Source organism: Thermobia domestica, chromosome 9, assembly GCF_964235325.1.
Source record: "Thermobia domestica chromosome 9, izTheDome1.hap1.1, whole genome shotgun sequence".
NCBI classification, from domain to species: domain Eukaryota; kingdom Metazoa; phylum Arthropoda; class Insecta; order Zygentoma; family Lepismatidae; genus Thermobia; species Thermobia domestica.
Window position 1 is genome coordinate 15,268,003 of NC_137462.1, and position 25,175 is coordinate 15,293,177.

At 33.8% G+C, this 25,175-nt stretch overlaps 1 protein-coding gene across 11 annotated transcripts in view; it reads left to right on the forward strand.

Annotated features, from left to right (window-relative positions):
• LOC145694440 (zonadhesin-like) overlaps positions 1–25,175 on the forward strand; it is an 86,973-nt gene that overhangs the window by 60,787 nt on the left and 1,011 nt on the right. For 10 of the 11 annotated variants that reach the window (XM_081770665.1, XM_081770674.1, XM_081770670.1 and 7 more), the window contains 2 exons: positions 3,922–3,954; positions 8,376–8,524. In XM_081770665.1, the coding sequence (XP_081626791.1) occupies positions 3,922–3,954; positions 8,376–8,419 (77 nt within the window). In that variant the 3' untranslated portion in view covers positions 8,420–8,524. Of the gene's footprint in view, positions 1–3,921; positions 3,955–8,375; positions 8,525–25,175 lie in introns of those variants that run through there. The other variant, XM_081770666.1, reaches the window with a different exon arrangement.

Sequence of the window (25,175 nt, forward strand, 5' to 3'; positions counted from 1 at the left end):
TCAAAGTATAGAAACACCCATTATAAGAAGAATATTCTCTTGTAATTGTCTGTTTAATTTTGTTGTAAAAATATACATGTTGATCTCCATACAGGGTTAGTCAAATTATTCGGACAGAACAATAATAATGATGTGCGTGGACGGACGAAAGTCAAATGTTGCAATTGGTGACAAACTGCGTTGATTTGGAGTGCATTCACCATGGAAGCCATCTTGAATTCTTCTATATTGCAGATAGCACATTTTCTAATGAAAAAGTCTGTGATTTTACATTTCAATTTAGGCTTTATACTCCCACAAATGAGAATGTGAACTCATTTTTGACACATAGCTATCCTTTTAAGAGGCAGGGTGTTTGACATATGTATGTAATAGAATAAAGTATCATGACACGGCAGTAACAAAGAGACAAGTGAACAAAGGAAAAGTAGTTTTTACAGGTTAGTATTGGTGTTAAAATCGCGTTAAATGATCATGGCAGTCAACTTGAATTCCACATTTATATTCCATACAATATTTTCAAATAGAAAGGGATATTTGTGTCGCATAAATGTTGGCTAGAATCTTCCAACAAACGATAATCTGGACCGACTTTTGACCGACCGCCATTCATTTACGAGATAGTGTGTGCTACGTTTGACATTTGTTTCTAGTAGACAGGCAACTAATAATTGGACAGACAACCAATAAAGAGAGCTTCTTTGTGTTCTTAAAGTTTCTTTTCGCTTGCTTGCGTTTGTAAAACATTGTGAAGTTATCACATATGTTAATAGTAACTATAACTCATTTTAATAGTAAGTATATTTGTGATTAATTGTTAGTTTACGACAATTAAGCAATAGAATGCCCTTAATATGCAGACTTGAATATTCGGTAGAGATCAACGACTTCGTTCAAATAGTGGTGGGTGGTAACAATGTTTTGTCTGCTCAGTGTATCGTACCATGTCGAGATAGTACGTGAAGGATATAATGGTAAAATTCCTAGAAAGAAACTATGTATTATCCAAATTAAGTATTATGAGATACTTAAATTTTCTAGAGCGTTCGAAAATGAAGCCAAAAATCGGTGGGATTGTGTTGTTTATCGAAAAATTTAATATAAACCTGCATGAATATGGGGATAGAATAATAGTATTTGACAAGTAAATGCAGAGATAAATGTCAAGATCTTCCCGCCTACTGTAAAGTACGGTCGATGAAGTGTATTGTTTTGGGTTATATATGTTCAGTGAGATGTTGAGAGTTAGTGTGTATTTATGAAATTCTGATAAGATAAATAAATCTTAACGTTCTTAGTTGGACTTCTAATTTTATCAAGATATTGATTCCAAATAAAGTATATGTTATAAATAAATGATTGTTTAAAAACTGTCCAAAACTGAGTGAAAGCCCACCCCACAGTACCGGCTTTGAAACCACTGAGAAAATTTGGAACGAATTGCAACATAAGGGAAATATGTACGACTTATGGTGAAAGCGTTCTACGTACAGCGTGCAACAATATTTCCCCACATTATACCGGGAAAATTGTAACAATGATGCCGAAATGCTTAAAGAAAGTTATAAATCGTTGTGTGTTTCCTATTAAATACTAACTGTATTAACTTGGAGGGATAAAATAACTTAAGGGACATTTATAGCTGCTTGTTTAATATCTGAATATTCATGTGATCAACAATGTCCACATCCCCATTCAATGCAGTTTTTCCAACAATGCACAATTGCAGCATTTGCTTTTCCTCTTGCAACACTTGCACATTATTACTGTCCTGATAGTTTTGTCTACTACACACAAATGTGGAACATACACACTTACCTCATAAAATAATGAGGATTGGTATAAAATGAGTCATATTCTCGTTTGTTGGAAAATCCAGGCCGAAATTGATGTGCCAAACATATTCTTTTCCATTTAAAAATATTGTGTGATAACCAATATGGCGGAATTCAAGATGGCTGTCATTATGTCCAGGCCCTCACTCAGTGCAGATTTTGCTTCAACACACACCTGCAACCTTTTACTTTTCTGCGTGTAGGTGTCTCGTTGTCTGTCCAGATACTTTGGTCTACTAGTTACAAATGTCAAACGTAGCACCGTATCTCGCAACGAGTGAAAATAGATTTTTTTTTAAAAAAAGAGTTATTTTTCTCATATCTGCGAAGATTCTTCTCTAAATTGATGTGTCAAACTCCCCCTTCTATTCATAAAATATTGTGTACTATCAAATATAGAGGAATCCAAAGTATTTGCCATGAATTCCATACCCCATTCAATGCAGTTTTGCATCAATATTCATATGCAATATTTACTTTTCCTCCGTCCATACGAATCGTTATTGATGATCTGTCATAATAGTTTTAACTAACCCTATATATTTTCCACATGTATGTTCTTTCAACACAAATTAATCAGATACTGTCCACATAATATTTTTCATCTAATAAATATTCTTATACTTCTGAGGTTTTTCAGGCTATATCTCAGGTTTCTTGACTTGGGGCTTTTTGTCGCGGGGCCATTTTGATCGATGTCCTTCTGACCCGGGCCCTTTTGACGCGGAGCCATTTTGACACAGGCCCTTTTGCCATGAGGCAGTTTTCACTCCGGCCTTTGTGTTCTCTCCCTCTGTCCGGTCCTTCTGACGTGGCACCGAAAACAGTAAGACTCATACTTGGAAGTATATCAATGCTAGTGGCCACCATTTTTAACATTTGCTTTAGCCACCATTTGAAACATTTGAACAGGAAGTTCACTTTTTTAGATTGCGTTACAGCTTTACCTTTCCATAAACTTGCAAGTTGAAGAATAACTTTTCTGTGACTATTCCAAGTGTATATACGTTTATTGACGCATCCGTTTCTGCATTGTTACATGTATGTATGAATATAGGTATTATATGAATATTATGCCAGCCGCTGTCTTCATCCTGACGTTAGTGTATAGAAATGGCGACGAGATTACCGGCGAATGCTAGTAATTTAAGAAAACAATTATTCTTTTGCATGGAAAAATATTTTATTTATTAACTTTTTCGTAATTTATATATAAATACATTTCAAGTACAATCCCTTTTTTCATTTTCCAGTCTGCCCAGAGGCAGAAGTTCCTTACATTTTTGGCTGCGACACGTATTGTAATCAAGAAAAGAAGAGGTGCTATCCACCTACAAGCGGTTGCATATGCGAACCTGGTTATGTCCGTCAGAGCAAGGAAAATTGGAAATGTATTCCTCTGGAGTCGTACCCACTTAATAATTATAAGTTAAATTAACTGTAATTAGTACTGTGTCTTAAAGTTGCTATTCGTATTTTCATGTATAGGAAGTGAGTTTGATAATTAAAATATAAATCTGACTGAATGCAGTCGCAGTAAATCCATGAACGAAAAAGAATAAAATAATGGGAGAAAGATTCAGGCTCAAAATTACGTTATCTCCAATATGCAATTCTATGCTGATTGCAATATAATGTTATTTAATTATAGTTCAATATTTAAATATACATATATATATCGGATAATTACATAAATATATAAATCGGCCAATAATAATATTGAGTCTGGGACAAATATGTAATTGAGATTGCATGTAAGCTTATGTTATTCTGAAGATTACAAACATGATAAATAATTGAGTATCATTCGGTCTTTTTTTTATCGCTGCTTGCCTCACTCAGGGACCCCGATTTAGAGATTAACAGGGTTCGAAGCACATAATCTCTGAAGGGTGATCAAATTTTGCATCCGACACCAAAGGCAATGACACTAATCACTCAACTAATAGGGTTATTATAATGTTAAAATAACGTCCAAATTGAAAATTAAGCTAAAACAGATGTGTGTACTGATTATACTTTTAACTAAACAAATGGAAAAGAGGAAAGGTTATAGTTAGTAATCATTATTTTCATTTATTTACAGCGCCTCCATGGACATTGCCTTCAGAGAACTTGGGTAAGGAATTCGTTTACTTTTTTGGCAATGTTTTGTTTGGTTTTTAATATTGGGGTACTCAAAAAAGGATAGGATACACGACAAAACCGAAATCTTTGAACGATGAAGTACGCAATTACATCAAACGTGTATTTATAAAGCAAAAACTGCTATAATATTGGTTGATGGGTTCATTTTGATTGCCATTTTCAATTTTCAGTGGACATATGTGTAAAGCAATAGGACATTTTAAAAGTAAAAAAATCACGGAAGGGAAAATATTTCCTATCTTGTTCATGTGTTTCAACTCTTTGGAAAAATATGTTGTTTTCACGTGAGGTCTTAACGCAGACAGATATCCAAAGCACACTTAGTGTTGTGTTTTATACTTCAAAGAATAGATATATAGAGACTCTTCGTTGTACCATATGTTATTGATCAGACTATAGAATGAAGGAAGAAAGGACTACATTAATATCATCCTTAACCCCCAAAGGACTAAGGGGGGGGCTATAAAATGTATACACGAAACGGGTTGACGCTTGGTCCTGCGAGAGTTAATGACAACATGTATAATTCATTCTCAGTAGTAAGAAAAATTTACAACTTCGTTCTAGGTAGTACAAGGTATCAATTTGTTTTTACATTGTTAGAATCTACATTGATAATTATACACGTCCAGCATGGAGCATGAAAGAACGCAATCAATTTAAAGTTAGCCTATCTCATGTAAGATATCCGCATATTTATGAACTTCTAATTTGAATACTTTATGTAACAAAATGAAGTTAAAAATTTACAAGAAGACAGTTGCAAAAATTTGGAAGTTTTAATTCCATTCTAACGACAACTTTGAGTAGTCTAATGAGCGTAGTTTCTAGCTTCTCTCGTCTGCTAGCTACTCTCTCTCTTGTTTATTTTTTTAGGACGTTTAAATTATTTACAATTTCGTGGATCAAAAGATCCAATATATTTCACTCAAAAATTTCCATGTAGGCTTTATATCTGGGAAACTACATATAGCATAGCCAAACTCAAAGTATCACTTAATTTAGTATGACGTGCCTATTCCTTGGAATGTACGAAAATTTGATTCAGGGGCCTAGACAAATTTTGCAGCTTCTGATCGAAAAATTAATTATTGGTCAGGATTTCAATCTTTTGATTTATTTTTTCATTCCTACGCAATCTTTTGATCCATCGTTTTGGGTCATCCGTAAAATTCTTGCTTCACATCTGTAACTCTTCTCTCTTTCGAGTTTAATTTTTGAGAATTTTCACTCTTGCCTGTCGGTTCTGAATTCAGGAAGTGAATCTGTTTCTGTTCATATCTGGAAGTCGACTAATTTCATTTACTACAAGAATTATAATTTTTTAAAACAATTTAATGCACGTAAGCAATGTGTAGTAATACACCAAATGTGATGATAATATGGAAAACAAAGAAACGGGCATCAGTTGGAAGAGAACTAACTTGACGTAGTAAATTATTTTAGTGAGTAGCCTCTTGACTCAGTGATTTGAGCACGTGACTTTCGCGTGAGAAACCCGAGTTTTCTTCCGGCGTGAGCTCTTGTGGTTTGGATCTCACGTTAGGCTTTACTCCCACATTTCGTATAACCTCGCTACTGAAATTGAGAAAATGCCAAACAAGTCAAAATGTCCATAGTTTGATTAATTCATAATATGTGAAGTCGTTGAGGACATTTTCTATGTCTTTAGGGGCGTCACCTTCCAGCATCCTGTTTTCTTCATTCCAGTAGGTGTTTTGTGGAAACCAACTTGTATTTATTATTTACCAAATAGTACGATTAGCATCTTTGATCTACCATGTGTGCTCTCAGTACATTTTTTTCTCAACTTCAATTCACTGTTGAGATCTTAGCTTATGGGCATGGATGTCACTTTAAACAGTATATTCTCCCTCATTTAAGTGCTAAAGAGTGATGGATTTCAGTAAATATACCATGTCCACCCTCAAAAAAGCCTAAGTTTAAACATAAACCTAAATATAATTGAAGTGCTTAGAGGATAAAGGTATTAAGTAACAAATTGCACATTTCGGTAAAAGTGACTTTCACAATTATGTCTGTTAACTTACACCCTTCATCGTTTCCAAATCTCCCCACTGGGACGTGTATTCATTAAATAGTATGATATGTAGCGTGAGTAACGTATAACGCGTGCACGAACGACCTGAATTCGACGTTTCGAAAAATTTAGTGTAACACCTTTATACTTTCAATTTATTATTGTTTTAGGTCAGAAAAAACTTCGATAAAAATACCGATAATTATAAAGCATAATATCGTATATTTTGTTATGCTGCTCTAAGTCGGCATCTGCGCCGGATAACACGGTGCGAAGTTTCACAATTCATGAGGTGCAACAATGGGAATTAACTCGTAAGCCTGACATACGTCCCGTAAAAACCGGAACAGTTCCCTTTTTGTATCCGAGTGTCCCGCCTCCCCGTAAATTTAGTCGGGACAGGCAAATATGCCGTATTTTAATCCCGTCCAACTTTTGCTATCAATATCAGCTTATTCGAAAAGAGCTGTCGTTGTTTCCCTAATATGTTACAAGTGAAGAGTTCCAATTTTGTATCAACAAGAATGGTTAAACTGAAGTACACGTTTTCTTGCAATTTGAAGAAGTAGTACCCGTCTCTGAACGCAACGAAGCTGATCTATGAAGTTGACAGCAAAGTTTGCAATGTTACTTTTTCCATTGCACCTGGTGGAATCTCGAACACTCTCCAACGTCAAGAAACAAGCAAACATAAGATGACTTCGAGTGCTTTACATATTTACATCTAAGGGGCGCGTTGGCTCAGTGGTAGAGCGTTCACCTCTGGTTCGATCCCAGCTCGCCCCATGTGGACTTTATGGTGGACAAACATCCTGCTCGTGGATTTTCTCGTGGTACTCCCGTTTCCTCCCACTTTCTTCGTATCACCATTTCACTCATCTCTCATTATCACCGTCTCCTTTAGCCTAACCGGCATAACCATGGGACGTTAAACTTAAAGATTTCATTTCATTTTTCATATTTACATCTACAAATACAGAGAAGATGAGTGACTTTTCCCCAGCAATATATTAGATACGTTAACAATAATTATAAATAATCTTTTCGAGAGGCTAGGGCCACACAGTTGTGCTTTTGTCTAGAGATTACGAATATATAAATTCAGCCCTAACAATTACAGACGACGCAAAGAGAAAAATCAGCTAAGATTTCATCAGATTAAACTGACAAACGTAATTTTGGCAAGCACATCCATGTAAATAAATATTGCTAAACGCGCGAAGAATATTGAAGGTAGATTCTATCACTGGTTTAAATAAAACGAGATTATTCACATGTTGTCTTCCTGCAAAGCACTTCTATACGACGTCATTTTAAGTCGATTATTTTATAGTTGGATTGCAAATATCTTCAGTCCGCACAATTAATTATACGAAACGAATAGAGAAAAGTAACTGTAGTTTAGTGAACTTTCGCCTATTATACTGCTGTTCGTAACCATAATCACTGTTGTTCATTGGATTGTGTTCGAGAGCTCCTATCCTGTGGGGAGGGTCGAATATCTATATCCTGTTTTTTATGAAAAAAATATGGTAGGTTTATTAACTCATACTTTATCTCTTAGTGCAGTGTACTTGATGATATTGTGGTGTAGATTTAAAATGTTGGAAGCTTGATGCTAGCTGGAATAATTACAAGGAACAGTTTGTAATCAGATATAAAATCTTTGGACATTTAATTACTACTACCTCAAACTAATAGAACGATACAATCATATTAGGTAGGAAAACTGAAAATGCTACTCTTCTTATACTATTGTGATGAGTATTAACCAAATTTTGTATGGAAGATATTACCATTAAATTAGTACATATCGAAGAAAGTGATTTTTTAAATCTTTGAAGCTACGGTAGATTTTAAAATAAGTAAATTGAATGTTGAATATTGATATGTTCCCATATTCAGTCACTTTTTACTATTACTATTACTTTTGTTCTAAAAATTAAATATTTGTAATTGGTTGAATTTGGATTTAAACGGCATCGAAAGTGTTACTGTTCATCTCAGCGACTCCGGGAACTATAGATTCGTCTATAATATCCGTCATTTTAAACAATTTTTATATCTCCCCTTGTTCCCTAGGTAGTGGCGTAAAAGCGAAATGAAACGTAAAAGCCATCCTAGGTAAGAACCTTATCTATGCTGAAAGTTTGATAAAGATCGATCAGGAGGTTCAAGAGTTATGAGGTCAGAAACATAGTCACTGTCGTCTTCATATATACAGAATCAATCTGAAAACAGAAAGTCCGGCTAGTCTAATATAATAGTTCTAAAATAAGAAACTGTAATCTTTGTTCTTGACAAACTCAATCTACGCATAGCAACTATACGTACGTATTTTCTCTTTACAGGTAATCCACACGGACCATTGACTCTACCACACTTACAAAACTAACTGTGCCAACTGGAAAACATTTCCTAATGTTATTAAATATTAAAGTATGAAGGATAATTATACTGGTTTTGTGTAATACAATAAATAAATAAAATATTGAGCATTGAAGATAATATGATTGTTGGTAGTTTTAAATTTCAATATGCTTAAAATTTGTTTCGTATTTTTACTTTATTATTGGCTGAAGGAGATGTTTGTAAAGTCCCTTTCACGACTACATGGTTACAGTATGTGTCTTCAGCTCGCAAGACAGGATTTCGATTCTAAGGAAGCTTACGTCATTCGTGCTTGGGGTCCCTGGTTCGATCACAGCTTGCGCCGTGTGGACTTTGTGGTGGGCAAACAACGTGCTCGGGGTTTTCTCGGGGTTCTTCTCATGGGTTCCCTCTCACTTTCTTCATTCCACCGTTTCATTCATTTCTCATCTTCACCGTCTCCTTTAGCCTAACCGGCTTAACAGTGGGACGTAATACTTAAAGATTTCTATGGATATAGTCTATGGATACACATAAAGTATCCCAACAAATAATATCAGTTGTAGGTTCAAAAAAGACGCCTTGCCTGTTACAATAAAGGGTAGATCGTGTTTTCTAAGTCGAAAAGAAAAAATTCTCTGTAGGTATTTCTCATACTGATGTAGTCATATTTAAATAACTAAAAGAATATTAAAATCACTGTAAATAAAATATTCGTTTACAAATATTAACATAAGAAAAATAAAATAAATGCCGACATTATGTTCACATATGGTAGAGAAATCAACATTAAGTATGCTAAATTTTAAATATAAGAGTAAAGATTGTTAATTGTTTTCAAATGAATTAACATTTTTTGTCATTTTCAAAATTACTTATGATTTCTTTTTGATTAATTAGAGTCTAGCGTACTTTTCAGCATCAAAGCTATATGACGCGCGGACCAATACGTTAACCACACGAAACTCATCAAGAATCGAACTCGAGTTTTGCTAGCTGATGACATGTATAGTAACAATATAACCACAAGAAGAAACTAAAATTAATCCGATGCCTGCTTTTAGAGAACAATGTTTAGATTACAAAGTTTACAAGTAGCCGTTATTTTGCATGGAGAATGTTATTATTTTTATCTCGAAGCGCAATACGAGGCGTGCTCAAAATGAAGCAGAGCTTTTGAAATAGCGCCCCAACCGACAGCGAGAGCGTGTTCCACCTGCAGAGCACATGTAGCGGCAGTTTGAGACAACAAATTGCCATTTGCCTTGTTTTGTATATGTCCCTTAATATGTCCCTTGTTTATGTCCCTTGGAGCTCCAGGAGCTGAGTATGAGCACAAAGTTTTCGTTGGATTAATGATACAATGACAGTGAAAGAACATGAAGAACGACGGACGTGTGTGTGAAATTTTGCTACATTCTTGATAAAACAAGTACAGACATTTTAATTGCTTTTCAATTCTATCACGCACCGCGTTAAAAAATGGTCAATTATCAAAGTAATGTTGGTTTGCGTTTTGTTTGGAAAGGCATTATTCACATAAATTTGTGGTCAGATGATAAACAAACAGTGTACCGAGACATTTTAGAGCAGTTTAGGGGTATTATGCGCATCAAGAGGCCTGAATTGTGGGAAAATCATAATCGGAAGGTGCACCGTGCCAGTTGGTTTACACTTTCTAATTTTGTTTTATTCCATTGTTATATGAAATGCTTCCAATCTGAATTTATTAGGATCATTTCTCCATCAACTATTTGTATGTATATATATATTAGTTTTTTTAGTATTTTAATTAACAATAAGTAACTGTAAATTCCATTACGTTTCACAAAATAGTTTTGCCGTTAAAGAATCGAAATTTAAATGCCGAAAATTAATGGTATCATCCATTTCGAAGATTTAAAAAGCAGATAATTTCTTGTGTATTGAAATTTCATTTTCTATCTGTAGTATGAAACGTTGTAAATAGATGTAAATTTTCATAATTCTTCTCTAAGTGGAACTCTATACCAACAAAAGGGAGTTTTGTCAAGTTTAACAGAAAGTCCAAAATAAGCGTCTTGAATACAACTCTTATTTGCAAAATAATACCTAATTATCGCTTTCGGCTAATGCAATGAACAATTGCAACTGTGCCCTGCGAGTATATTGGCTTGCTCGCTATCAAATCAGAGAAACTGGTGTGATAGCTTCCTCGAAGCTGTTACATGTTATAGTTTATTGTTTGTTCATTCACTAATAACAGGATTCCCAGCCTATGCCAGTATTTGTATTTTTCATTTTTCGAATAAGCTGATATTGATAGAAGTGGGACGGGATTAAAATATAGCACATTTGCCTGTCCTGACTAAATTTACGAAGACGCGGGACACTCGGAAACAGAAAGGGAACTGTACTGTTTTTTACGGGACGTATGCCAGGCTTACGAGTTAATTTCCACAGTTACACATTATAAATTGTCAAACTTCGCACTGTGTTATCTGGCGCAGATGTCGACTTAGAGCACATAAGGAAATATTATACGATATTAAGCTTTATAATTATGTGTATTTTCATCGAAGTTTTTGTTTGATCCTAAAACAATGATAAATTGAAAGTATAAAGGTGTTATGTTACATTTTTAAAAACGTTGAATGCACGTGGTTCGTGCACGTGATATACGTTACTCACGCTACATATCATACAATTTGGTAACTACACGTCCCAGTGAAGAGATTTGCAGACAATAAAGAGTGTATGCTAACAGACATAGTTGGGAAAGTCACTTTTAGCGACATGTACACTTTGTCACATAACACCTTTATCCTCTAAGCAATTCAATTATATTTAAATTTATGTTTAAAATTAGGCTTTGTTTGAGGGTGAACATGGTATATTTACTGAAATGAATCACTCTTTAGCACTTATATGAGACATAATATACTGTGAAAAGTGACATTCATGCTCATAAGCTAGTATCCCAACAGTGAACTAAAGCTGAGAGAAAATGTACTGAGAGCACACATGATAAAACATAAATGCCAACCGTACTATTTGGTAAATAATAAGTATAACTTGGATTCCACAGACGACCTACTGAAATAAAGAAAAAAGGATGCTACAAGGTGATCATCTTAAATACATAGAAAATGTCGTCAAGGACTTCCCACATCATGAATTAATCAAAGTATGTACATTTTGAGTAGTTTGGCGTTTTGTCCCTTTCAGTAGCGAGTTTATATGAGATGTGGGACTACAGCCTAACGTGTGATCCAAACCACAAGAGCTCACGCCGGAAATCAAACTCTGATTTATCACGCGAAAGGCACGTACGCAAACCGCTGATTCATGAGGGTGCTCACTAGAGAAATTTACTACGTCAAATTAGTTCCTTTCCAATTGAGATCCACTTCTTTGTTTTCCATATTGTCACTTTTGGTGTATTACTGCGTATTGCTTAGGCGTATTAAATTGTTAGAAAATTGTAATTCTTACAGTAAATAAAATTAGTTGATTTCCAGATATAAACAGAAAGAGATTAAGTTCCTAAAAGTTAGAATCAACAGGTAATAGTGAAAATACTCAAAAATAAAAATTGAAAGCAGGAAGGAATGCAGGTGAAAAACAAATTTTATTGATGATCCAAAAAGATGGATCAAAAGATTGTGTAAGAATGAAAAAATAGATCAAAAGATTGCGATCCTGGCGAATAATCAATTTTTGGATCAGGGGCTACAAAATGTTTGTAATGCCCCTGAATCAAATTTTGGTATCTTTTACGGAACAAGCACATCGTACTGAATTAAGTGATGCTTTGGGTCTAGCTACACTATATGTAGTTTTCCAGATATAAAGCTTTCATGAAAATTTTTGTCTGAAATATATTGGATCTTTTCATTCTATAAGTAAACAATTTAAACGCCCTGGAAAATAAACAAGGGAGATAGTAGCTAGCAGAAATGAGAAACTAGAAGCTATGCTCATAAGACTAGTCAAAGTTGTCATTAGAATGGACATAAATCTTCAAGATTCTACAAACTGTCTTCATGTAAATTTTTTCCTTTCATTTTGTTATGTAAAGTATTCAAATAAGAAGTTCATAACAACGCGGTTGTCTTACATGAGATAGGCTATGATTTTGTAATTGATAACGTTCTTTAATGCTCCGTGCTGGACGTTTATAATTATCAATGTAGATTCTAACTATGTAAACACAAATTGATACCTTGTACTACCTAGAACCAAGTTGTAAACTTTTCTTACTACCGAGAATGAATTATGCATGTTATCATTAAGGATGATATTAATGGAGTCCTTTCTCTCTTCATTCAATAGTCTAATCAATAACATATACACCAAGAAGAGCCTCTATCTATCTATTTTTTGAGATATAACACTGAGTGTGCTTTGGAGATCTGTCTGCGTAAAGACCTAACGTGAAAACAACATATTTTTCCATAGAGTTGAAACACATGAACAATGTAGGGAATATTTTCTCTCTGATGATTTTTTTACTTCTAAAATGTTCTATTGCTTTAAACATATGTACACTGAAAATTGAAAATGATGATCAAAATGTACGCATCAATCAATATTATAACAGTTTTTTGTTTTAGAAATAAATGTTTGATGTAATTGCAAACTTCATCATTCAAGGATTTCGGCTTCGTCATTTATTTTATCCTTTTTGGAGCAACCCAACATTAAAAGGCAAACAAAACATTGCCAACAAAGTCAACGAATTCCTTACCCAAGTTCTCTGAAGGCAATTTCCATGGAGATGCTGTAAATAAAAGAAAATAATGATTGCTAACTAGAACGTTTCCTCTTTTCCACTTGTTTAAAATATAATCAGTATACACATCTGTTCTAGCTTCATTTTCAATTTGGACGTTATTTTAACATATTATAATAACCCTATTAGTTCCGTGATTAGTGTCATTGCCTTTGTTGCCGCAGTCTAAATTTGAGCACCGTTCACACATTATGTACTTCGAACCCTGTTAATCTCTAAATCCGGGTCCCTAAATGATGAATACACCGATAAACAAAAACCGAATAATACTCAATTATTTATCATGTTTGTAATCTTTAGTATAACATAAGCTCACATGCAATCTTAATTACATATTTGTCCCAGACTCAATATTATTATTGACCTATTTATATATTTATGTAATTATCCGAGATATATGTATAATTAAAAATCATCTGTTTTCCTATAAGAGTGAGTTTATTCTTCTCAGGTTTTAGACTTGAACACATTGCAAATGATGATTATAAACCTCATCATTCTTCTTCTGATAACCTGTTCTTAAACTCAATGTTTCAGTAACTTTTACTGGTTCTGAAGTTTTCGCTAACATTGTTGAACCTTTAGATATGAATTTAAAGAGTCAATAAGTTTTCATTGAGTTTTTTTATTTCGTTTATCTTCTGTATTACGTATTATATATCTTTTCTCTTTTAATGTCATATTTCAATTGTTTATAAATACATGCCTACAATACCCAGATGAGTTAGGAAGAAATAGTGGGATAAATCTCGCGTTTCAATATTTTGTGCTCCACCTCTAAAGTGATCTAATCATTCATAATGATCAGCAAGTTTCGTTCCACACAACACTATATTACTTAAAGTTTTATTTCCAATTTCTTCTTACATTGACTAAATAAATCTTTTATACTTTTTCTCTTCTCTCTTGTTTATATTAATAATTTACATTCATCATCTACATCATCTGTATCATTCCCTTCTTTCTCTATATGTAGATCTAATAAAAGTCTTCACCCGTTAATAATTTTCTTTTGTAAATAGCTAATTAAAATATTTAAATTTTCAATCAAAATTCCATTTTCAACTACACCGACCAATATTTTTACGTGATAGGTTACACACAATATGACATCTTGTTCGTGACTTCGTATAAATGGCTAATTAGCAGTATAATTCGCTCGTGTTAACCATGTATTCTCATACGTTATTGCTAGCGTACCGTGTCCTACGGAAACGAACTAAGCGCCACTTTCATACTTTTAAGAAAATTACGTATAAAGGTTGATGTTCAGCATTAATGTTGCCGTAATCAAAAGTGAAATTATATTTCTTTTTTCTTTCTTTTTTTTGGGGGGGGGAAAGGTGTTGGTTTTCCTCTCTTTTCGATTGTGTCAAACGTTCTAATGCTTATCAGGAACCAATCGTCGCATTTACGTGGATTTTCAAAGTTTGGCGCTTAGTTCATTTTTGCATAACACAGTACATATATGAAAGAATACCTTGGATATATTGGTATTTCCACAGCTATTTGTTCACTGAAATGGTTATTTAACACTTTCGATTCTAAGCCCGAGTCAGACGCGGGTTGTCTGTTTATTGCAAACCGCCGGATCCCGAGTCCAACTCGCTTTTTTACATAGTAGTCTCTATGTAACTTATTAATGGTTGTCAGCCGTGTTAAATGCTTATCGATACCAGTGGCGGATCGGTCTATCCCTAAGTGTTTTGAGTGACAATAATAATTTAAGCTGTTATTTAGATATTTTTGAAAGTTTATAGTAAACTCATAATATATGTATCGTAATCTGGGTTGTGGCTGCCCCCAGTTTTTACCTTTATATCCACCTCTGACTGAGACTCAGTCCTTGAAGAAATACTATTTATCTGACATCCAGCGAAGAGTAAACGAACTTTTGCAGGTTGATTGTTGTGATCAACTTTCTGTGTTTGACTGCAATAAAATAGTGGAATATCTTATTTCTACAACTATTTAATTTTACAGAAGTATTCCCTCAGATTTTCCGCTTCTTATTGCACACCATTGTCACTGCTCGCACTTCGCAATCGGCGGGAATATTGTTTTTCTATTGTGCAAATTTTTGTCGATAGTTCAAAAGGCACATATTTCAAACAGCAGTGTAGCCAACTACCCCTTCCTCTATCACTAAATTACACATTCGTATTAAAATCTAAAATGCAAAAATTTGTTTGCAATATTTTTAGTGCATCTATTATTATTTAGCAATGAACTATAATTTTTAAAAAGGGCCTAGAAAGCAAGGGTACTGAATAAACAAGGTAAAATTACCCCAGTATCGAAAGTGTTAACATCGGCATTAGTTTCATATCAGCCAACATTGATTATATTTAAAACTCTGAAAATCGGGTTCTGTCAAGGGCAACCTCAGACCCTCCGTGTTAGAATAGCAAGTAAATGTTGTACTCAATGTGGGAACACTGGATTGTGTTAAAATGAGGGTTTATTAAAATCTTCAGTCAGAGTGTGTACGATTAATATATTTTTGTGAATGAGGTCGGTTATAAATTAAGGACCGAGTGGGTAATCAGTACGTTATGTAAATAAAAGGCTGTATTATCTCCATTAATTGAGAATTTATTTTGATTCTAACGCTCAGTTAATTCAAAATTGTTGGAAGTAAGATTTCTATAGATATAACAAAAACTAAAATGGGTTACACACATCACGTGCAGAGAAACATAAATGCAATGCTAAGGCAATTGAGGCCGAGAAAGCTGTATTCAGAAAATATTATAAAGAAAGAAAATTGAGAACATCTCAGAGGTATATATGTGCATCCTGAAATTCACAAATCATGAGTTAGAAATCTCTTGTTTATGCTGTTGAAATAGCTGAACATGGAAACTTTATTGTCCTACGGAACACTCAGAGAATACTTAAATTTCATACGCAGTAATGAGCTACATACCGTCTCATCTCTCGCTCATATTTACATGTCTGTGTGAGGAAGCATAGCGTGTTTTCTCATTACCGACACAGTGTGAGACGTGCACCGTTTATTGTGGAATGAAAATTATGGTCATGTGTTCGTTATTTTGTGGCTATCAGACTGAGATTGAAACACATAATGGTATTTTCCAAAGCCTTTCTCCGTTAGCAGGGAAGACTGGTGTTATCCAAGTTTTTTCATCGCTAACTGATTACGTTTTTCTTTTGTATACACTTACTACTGTAACATATGAGTGTTACATTTTATTGAAGTTAAATACACCTAAAAAAATTCAACAAATGTACGCATTCTTTACGAGTATAGATATGTTCATATATATCATATGTGAACGTTATTTACATCCTTTTCTATATACGTTTATTGCAGTATTATTTCAGAGGCTTTTGTTGCTTTCAATACGCAAGTACAATTTAATGATTGGAATATATATATTATGTTTCAATGATTTATAATTAACATATTGCAACTCGATAACAATATGAATATTCCTCTGTTTATTAATTTTGCAACTGATTACGCGGAACAATGTAACTAGTCATATATAATAATACAAAAAACATATAATGGTCTTTTAAACCACTAGCAAAAATTCAATACTTATTCTGAGCCTGACTAAATGGAGTGAATATAAAAAGTAGAATGTATGTTAAATTGGTGAACTTTATTATAGCAGATAAAAGAGTTGCAAACGTAGCTGTAGAGAATTAATTAAATATGCAATATAAATCCTTATTTGATGATATAGAAGATGTCTTTAAATGTCATTCAGTGCGTGTATTCTGACGGTTATACCTATTTACTTTCACCAATGCATAACGTGATATATTTTTACGATGTTGCATGAACGAAATCGCTTCGGAATTTAAGTTCTCGTGTATGTTTAACATTCGTTGTTGACCACACTCGAACAGATTCTTTCCTTCTCGCTTCTATAACGTGGGCTTCTTTTGCAGTTAAACCATAACGGTACATAAACAGACAGACACACACTCATATATATATCCGTATTGAGCCCAACAAAGAAGTGTTGTTTTGTTCTCTGTGGACTCTCAATATCAGTAGAACTACGTAGTTCATTGCTTGGCTAGTAGGCAACAACACTAGCAGGGGAGTCTAGGAAGGTTTGGAAGTCACTGTTAATGCAATCTACACCAAAGTTTTTTTACACCAAAGTGGATTTCATGCTGCGCTCTTTGGTCTGCAGATATTAGGAATAGCCTAAAACTGTAGATAAGTGCATACATTTTATACTTAGTTTAGTATCAAAGCAAATTTAGGACTGTTAGTGCCCTAAATATTTCATTAATTGATCCATTTGTAAAACTGCTAGACATTATCTGCAAATGTGGGTTACTTAAGACCATGGGCTCAAGTAACCTGTAGCCACGTGTTTGATGATCAGTGCATAAATAGATATTTGTTGATTGCCCACAACAAATATGCCACTATTTAAATGTGTATGGTTTATTTTAATTATATTATACCAGGAGGAAAAAACTCCAAGTGCCATCAGGGCAAAGTGTAAGTGTGTCTGCTTTCGGCACTACTAGTAATACCAGTGCTTCTGTGGACAACAACAAATATCAGAAAAAAGGGCAAAAAAAGGGGAGCGTCTTGAAAAACAGCCAAGACCACCATTCTAAAACGAAAACAAGTATTGGAAAACACCACATCAGAAGAAGATGACATATTCCGCTTGAAATCAGGAGGTGACTGCGACATCAGCATCGACAATCCTGATTAGGAACATATAGGAAACATGACTAAGAATTGTGGCTATACTGAAGCCAAACCAGTTCCAACACCGGCATCTGTAACAAAATATGACCTCGAAGTAGGTAATATTATTGTAGTAAAATTGAACGGAATGGAATATCCAGGAGTCGTATCCGGAAAGTATGAAAGCAAAAGGTGTTTGAGTTGACTACATAGAGCTTACATGAAATGCTTGGAGGTAACCCAAAGATATAGAAAATCTTTGATTTTTGCGTCAAACGATTATGCCTTCTAGGCTAAAGAAGAAGGGGACGATGGAAAATTAATGAAATTGTGGAATGAAGAAAGTGGGAGGGAACGGGAGATCCCAAAGGAAACCAAAGCACACGTTATTTGTTAACAAATTTCACTTGCCTTAAGTTGAGATAGAACCAGGTACTCCACGCACCAGAGCTAACGCTCTACCACTGAACCACCGCGGTCCACCCAAGGACAAAGATGGCTTGGAGTATAAATGTGAAGATGTGGTAATAAAAATAGAATACCCAGAATTAATCAAAAGAGAATCGTTTTCTTTAATTTGACTGTAAGCACTGTTATATGCCTACTAATGTTCGTACAATGTCTCACAAACTGTCTTCAACATTACATATATATATATATATATATATATATATATATGTGTGTGTGTGTGTGTGTGTGTGTGTGAGAGAGAGAGAGAGAGGCTTTTCCCAGTCATTCATGAAAATGGCATTTTCCTTTATTCAGTTTATTTAAACAACAAATGAAACGAACGTTAATATCATCAACGTAGAGACAGAAAGGAAAGAAAAAATATATCAGTAGATGTAGTGAAGTTACATATCTTCGGTAGCACACATGTCATCATTTTCAGTTATGGTGTAATATTAAAGAATGTCTTGAATTTTTTATAGTCTTACAATAATACGTTCCAAACAATAGGAAAAGGAAATGTTTTACATTTCTTAACGGAACGAAATCAACAGTTTATTATTTTGTAGACCAAACACAGCTACTTTAAGTCTACTTCCTACAGGGAGAATTGGCGATTATATTCCCTTCATTTTCTTTTAACAATCAAAATGTGAGTAACTTTCATTGGAATGAAGCAATCAACCTAAAATATGTTAATTTTCATTTAGCCTTTAGAATATTGCAGATATTACCTAACATGACCACTCTCATATTACAAAGTGTTAAATTGTATTACTAAGTGATTACGATTTTTATGAAAAAGCTCCCGATACTTGTGAAAATACGAATTCTACTAACACCTATTCATCGCATTGTACTGAACGTAGTAAATGCAATTGATTAACAGGGACTTCTAGCTCTGAAGTATACGATTGGGAGTAGGGTTATTTTCTCAGCTACAAAAGTTTGCAAAGTTTATTCAGATTTAGATACTTATTTGAAAGTGTTGGTAAGTATTATTCCTACATTGAAAGTGTGGGTAAGTAAGTGTGAGTATGATGAAGTGCATTGATTGTGAGTGTAAGGGAGAATGAAGGCATCGATAATGATTTACTGCAATGTAAGGCGACATGAGTGTGTGTGTGATGGAGGGTGAGGTTGAGGGTGAGGGCATAATGATATTTAAGAGTGATGGTGATTGAGCGAGATTATAAGGAAGTGGGATGAGGTTGATTGTAAGTGAGATTTAGAAGAATTTCCCATCAACGAAATAAAATCTCGTAGGATGTAATTTTGAAGTTGTGTTAAATAGTTGGAATATACCTTTAATGTTAATACTTTAACCAAAACATGAGTTTCAGTATCTTTATGAGAAACAGAGGTCTGAGAGACCTATAAGTCTCTCAGTCAATTTTGTGTTATATTTAATTTGAAAGGTATTTAAGCGTTTCATATACATGTATAAAATAAAAACATATAAAAGTATAAAATAAAAGGGCCAAATAAACTTAAACTTTGACGAACAACCAGGGGTGTCACCATTGTGTTTTAAAATTAACCATTGGGTCTCAAATTCCGTGTTTCGGTTAAAGTGTTAACTTCAACTAGAATAGTAAGCAGGAGATACGTAATCTGATTATAAAGTATTCAGCAGCCCTATTGTGTGAATTGACAAAGAAATTGCCAGATATAGTCCATGTGACATACTGTATTCTCTAGAGAACAACAATTTCGTTCCTGAGAAGTAAAAGTTTTTCTTTCTAGATTTTTTCGAATGATCATGGATATAGAAATAGAAACAACTTTTATTTTGTATAACCAAACTAAACTATCACTTTCACTTTACTTAAAACAGTTTGTAAACACTTGTCTTTGGAAAAATTGTTCTTACAATTGCTATAATGGCATACTTTTGTTCCTTGAAGTATTTAATTATTCATGTGGAAAAGATATTCATTTTTCAAGAGGAAGCTAAAGAAGCTCGAAGAGGTTGGAATGGTCATCAAATCTTTCACTCAGAAAGCGTCCCAAAAACATTTTTGTATGACTGTTGCAAGTATTCATAGCATTCGCTGTATCAGATGATCTAATTTCACCTAGAAAAGAACTATGTTTCTGTTTACCGTACATATTCGGTTTTTGCACGTGATATGAAGGTATTTGAAACTTAAGCCATAACGTTGAAATTTGCTTGCCTGGATAAATGTACATTTAATATTCTGCCTTTGCCGTTTAGAAACAAAATCATTGGTTTGTACTTTTATAACTATTACAAATAACGCTACCAATATCACTGATAGGAATTACTTTTATTTATTTTTGTAAGTTCTCAATGGTCTAGTGGTTATAGCAAGAGTATTTGATGATTGTGTTCCAGAATTGAACATCAGTGAAATAGTTAACAATATAAACTTTATTGTATTCACTTTAATTGAACCTACGGCTTTGAAACCAGCCATCTCCACATTTTGCAAAAATTGAGATTATTACATTTTTCAGCTTAACCGATGTGGACTCACACTTAAGCTGAAAACAAGTCTTCTCCCTCCGCTAGGTATAAAATACTGAACATTGAATTTCGATTTAGTTTGAAAACATACCATTACCTGGAGATGACTAATTCAGAAACTAAACTTGCAAATATGACACCAGATGGCACCACACTCCATCAGATGTTAGCCATTTGTCGTGATGTTGTACATAGAACCGAACAGTTTATTGAGTTCTATGCTGTCTTGTGCTTACCACAACACGAGTGATGCAAATAAGAGTAGTTTTAGATGGTGTACACAAGAAGTGATGGAAGGATAAAAGGCTTTGAAACACATAAATAGCAAGAGTGAAGGGTTAACAATTTATTACAAAGAAAGAAAAATATATCCCTGAGAGATACTGTGAGGAATGCAGATAAGATAGAATATCATATTATTGTTAGTAGTAGTAGTATTAGTGATATCTATGTTTTAATGCTGTTCATAACACATAGAAAAATCAAGAAATAACTTGAGTCTTTTTCGAATTACCTCCGAAACATACTTGCTTCTTCAAAAAATTTACTTTGCACATATTGTGCATAAGATTTCATTTTTCATTTTCAAGTGCAGCATGAAATGTTTTCGTGAATTTATCCTTAAGAGAGAACTGAAATTATTTGTCATATCAACAATTTTGTCATCTTACACATATCACAACAGATGCAGTTCCAAAACCTCTACTTCTGGTGTAGTTAAGGTATCTCATTTCATTGGTGGTTCATGCACATTCAGCTTTGCTGTTTTTGAAAAAAAACGTACCCTGGAAGTAGTTCCATTACCAGTGAAGGAAGCACAACCTCTAAATTTAACCATTACTTAAACCAGAAATTAGACATCAAGAAAGTGCTCAAGTTCATTCAACTTGACTTTTCCTGTGAATAAATTTCTTTGTAGCCTACCACAGATAGTCATGTTCTAGAAGAGAATTTCTAAATCTACACTTTTAGTTTGTTTGAAACATCCATGATCTAAAAGAATGTTATAACTTATAGGCTTAGTTTAACTTTTCATTAACTGTTAATACTACTACACTGACCAGATATAAGCATGTCCATGTAATCTGTTATATATATATAATACATTTATTTTAAGCTGGAAGTGAAAAATTAATAATATTTAGATTTTTTTATCATAATGTAAAGTACATTTTCGTGTTTTGCACGAAAAGAAGTCATCTCTAATTTTTAATTTTGCTTTTCAAATGAAACAAATTGGGTTATTATGTCATCAAAATAATGTAATGTTATGTAAACAAGCCTATTGAACGGTAATAAAACGAAAACAGCACTATATGTAAAAAAAATCATATTCTCCAATTTAGATTTTAGTTTAGTCTCTTCTGTAAAATTAATTTCGATGGAGATGAGACTGGTTTACGAACTCAATGATTCAATTTATGACCCACATCTTTTAGCCTAAATAGGATAACCGTAGAAATATAAATTAATTCATTTCATTTTATTTTAAAGAAATTTACCTACTAAAATTACTTTATATATTTACGATGTTCATTCCGCTTTTTTCTCTGTCCATTCACCCTTCGATTGTATTCGCATTTCAGGGAGAAAGGTTTCAATAATAACCGTTACGCATGGCATGAAACATAGCTTATGAACAACTCAAAAACTACTTCGTTAAATTTTAGGCCGGGTTTTCCGCCGATTTAAATTTTCTGAAACATACTATAATCTTCTTCGTATTCTACGGATAAATGTTTCAATAAAATTTTAGCATTACATACTTTAGTTTAAGAAATTGTAGTGAAAATATTAGAGCTGTGGCCCGCAACTTTTATTTGATTTTAAGGTTTCCTTTCGAAGGCTACTTACACCATCATAGACCTGATCGAACCTAACAAGGTCCTATCTAAAACCAAATCCAGTCCAGAAAATTTATATCATTTGTGTTAAATCTAGACATTTAAGAAAATAAGTAACATTACGTCAAATTGAAGTACAAAAAAGTTAAATAAATGTAATATATTATTTTAATATTAAAATAAAAGTAACAATTTGATAATATTTGACGCTGTAGTAATTGAATACAAAATACAGTTCAAACCGAAAATTAATCACAAAAGCTACAGCAAATGGGTTATCAGTATCTTCATACAATCGACGGTCCTTTTTGTAATATTATTGTGCAGCTTTGATACTCCTGACTTTTTAAATTTTCTGAATTTATTTTTCATTTAAACTACTTTTTAGGTATGACCTTAAATGTGGAAATACATTACATAATGGAATGCTAAATCTTTATAAATGATATAATGAAACTTTCTCACTCTATTCCTCACTATTAGTGATCTCACACTTATATACCTCCATTTTCTTATTCACACTTATTTGCAATCACCCTCAAACCCACACTCCATTGCGGGCGCTCATTGGCAGAGCGTTCACCTCCGGTGCTTTGGGTCCCTGGTTCGATCCCAGCTCGCGCTGTGTGTACTTTGTGGTGGACAAACACCGTGCTCGTGGGTTTACTCGGGTTTCTAACGTTTCCTCCTACTTTCTTCATTTCACCATCTCACTCATTTCTCATTATCACCGTCTCCTTTAGCCTCACCGGCATAAGCGTGGGGCGTTAAACTTCGGGATTTCATTTCATTTCATTTTCCACACTCACTTGCCTTTAAACGCACCAGCAACACACACAACTCACTCACCCACTTCTAAAATTTTCTCCCGCATAATTTGCCTGCTTGAACCTTAGGATGCATACGTGGGAACACCTGAACCACAAGTTTCTTTTTCGCTTTATATCCCCGTTCTTATAGGAAATAAAAAGTGAATTACTTTTATGCCTGCAATATGTTCATCTTTCCTGTAGAGAAATTTCTCAAATTTCTAAAACAAATCTATGTATTATCAATAGACTTTTTTCCATAAATGGAGTCTTTCGGACCCCAGATATACTGTACTTACGACTGTAATTATTTAGGTTTGAATGATTTCCGAATGGTAAAAGTTGGAATTTAAACACGGAAACATTCTTGGTTAGATTGTGCGAGTTGTTTCTCAGAAGGACCATAAATTCTCATTTCATCTTTACTGCTATATATATTAGGCAACATCTGTATAGCAATATTATGACTTTTTGTGTATTTGGTTGTTGTATTTCTGTTTGTATGTGAACGACATTTTCCCATAATATTGCAGGAAATTATTTTTCCAAAGAATAGACAGTAATATGTTATTATCATCTTATGTTATTCCACCTTATTTCTCTTCCACAGCAACTAATGTTTCTATAGGCTGTTAAACATCATTACTTCTATCTCCACGTGTGGAACATGTTTAACAATTCATTAGTTTAGTTCTTCAAAACGTCTTTCCAATTCAACATTACACTATACCATTTCATGCCACACAAAATCAAACGACATCTCTAACATACATTTGTTAGCCACCTATTTAGGTTTATATTCACATTTTGATTTCCACTAATAGTTAAATTCTACTAAACAACATTAACAAGAACAAAAATAAGAACTTTCTCTTCCTTCATTTTGTTAACATCCGTTGCCTCCAAACGAACTGAATCTTACTCCATATCACGGCCTTATTACATACTGTTGACTGTATTGCACAGAACGAAATCTTGAAAGCATAAGACCGCTTCTATTATCCTCCTTATCATATTCTCTGTTCCGATCTCTCTCATATTGCTCATAAAGGAATCGTATGTGCAGGCCAACTCTCATTACTTACACAGGGAAAAGGTGATGTTACACAACGTATATGTACACCTTGTTCCGGGTTATATTCCCCGCAGGGGTACAGTTGGATAGCTAGGTTGATTGAATCCCACAAAAGGTACAAGCGTGTCGCGTTAGACTAAACCAAACCAAATATATAGTAGAAGATCTAACAACTTGCGTTCGTCACGTATTGCTTTTATAGAATAATAACTAAATAAGCAGAATAGACTCTGAAAAGAAATTTATATTAAATGATACTTCAATGTTATGATTTAAAATGTACAAGACAACACATGCGTAATATATAAAATTTAACTTTTGTTTATTTTCATTAGACAATGGTGCATGTAGAATGTTTAAAACTGATTTGTCGCTGCAGAAGATATACTCAACAGGCTTTTCCGTAATGAACATCAAAATCTGTAATCCAAACGCAGACTTTCGTTGACCCACATTACTATTAGCATAACATTATTTGATTGGCCTGACGGTTGGGTATACCGCCCATTGAACTACCGTAAGGAGAAAATCACAACAGATTGCATTTCAAAATTCACTCCTTTCACTGTTGTTATTTTGATTCAGGTAACACACATAAGATGAGGTACCACATAACTAAAACTTCCTGTGCAATTGTTCGTTTTTTGA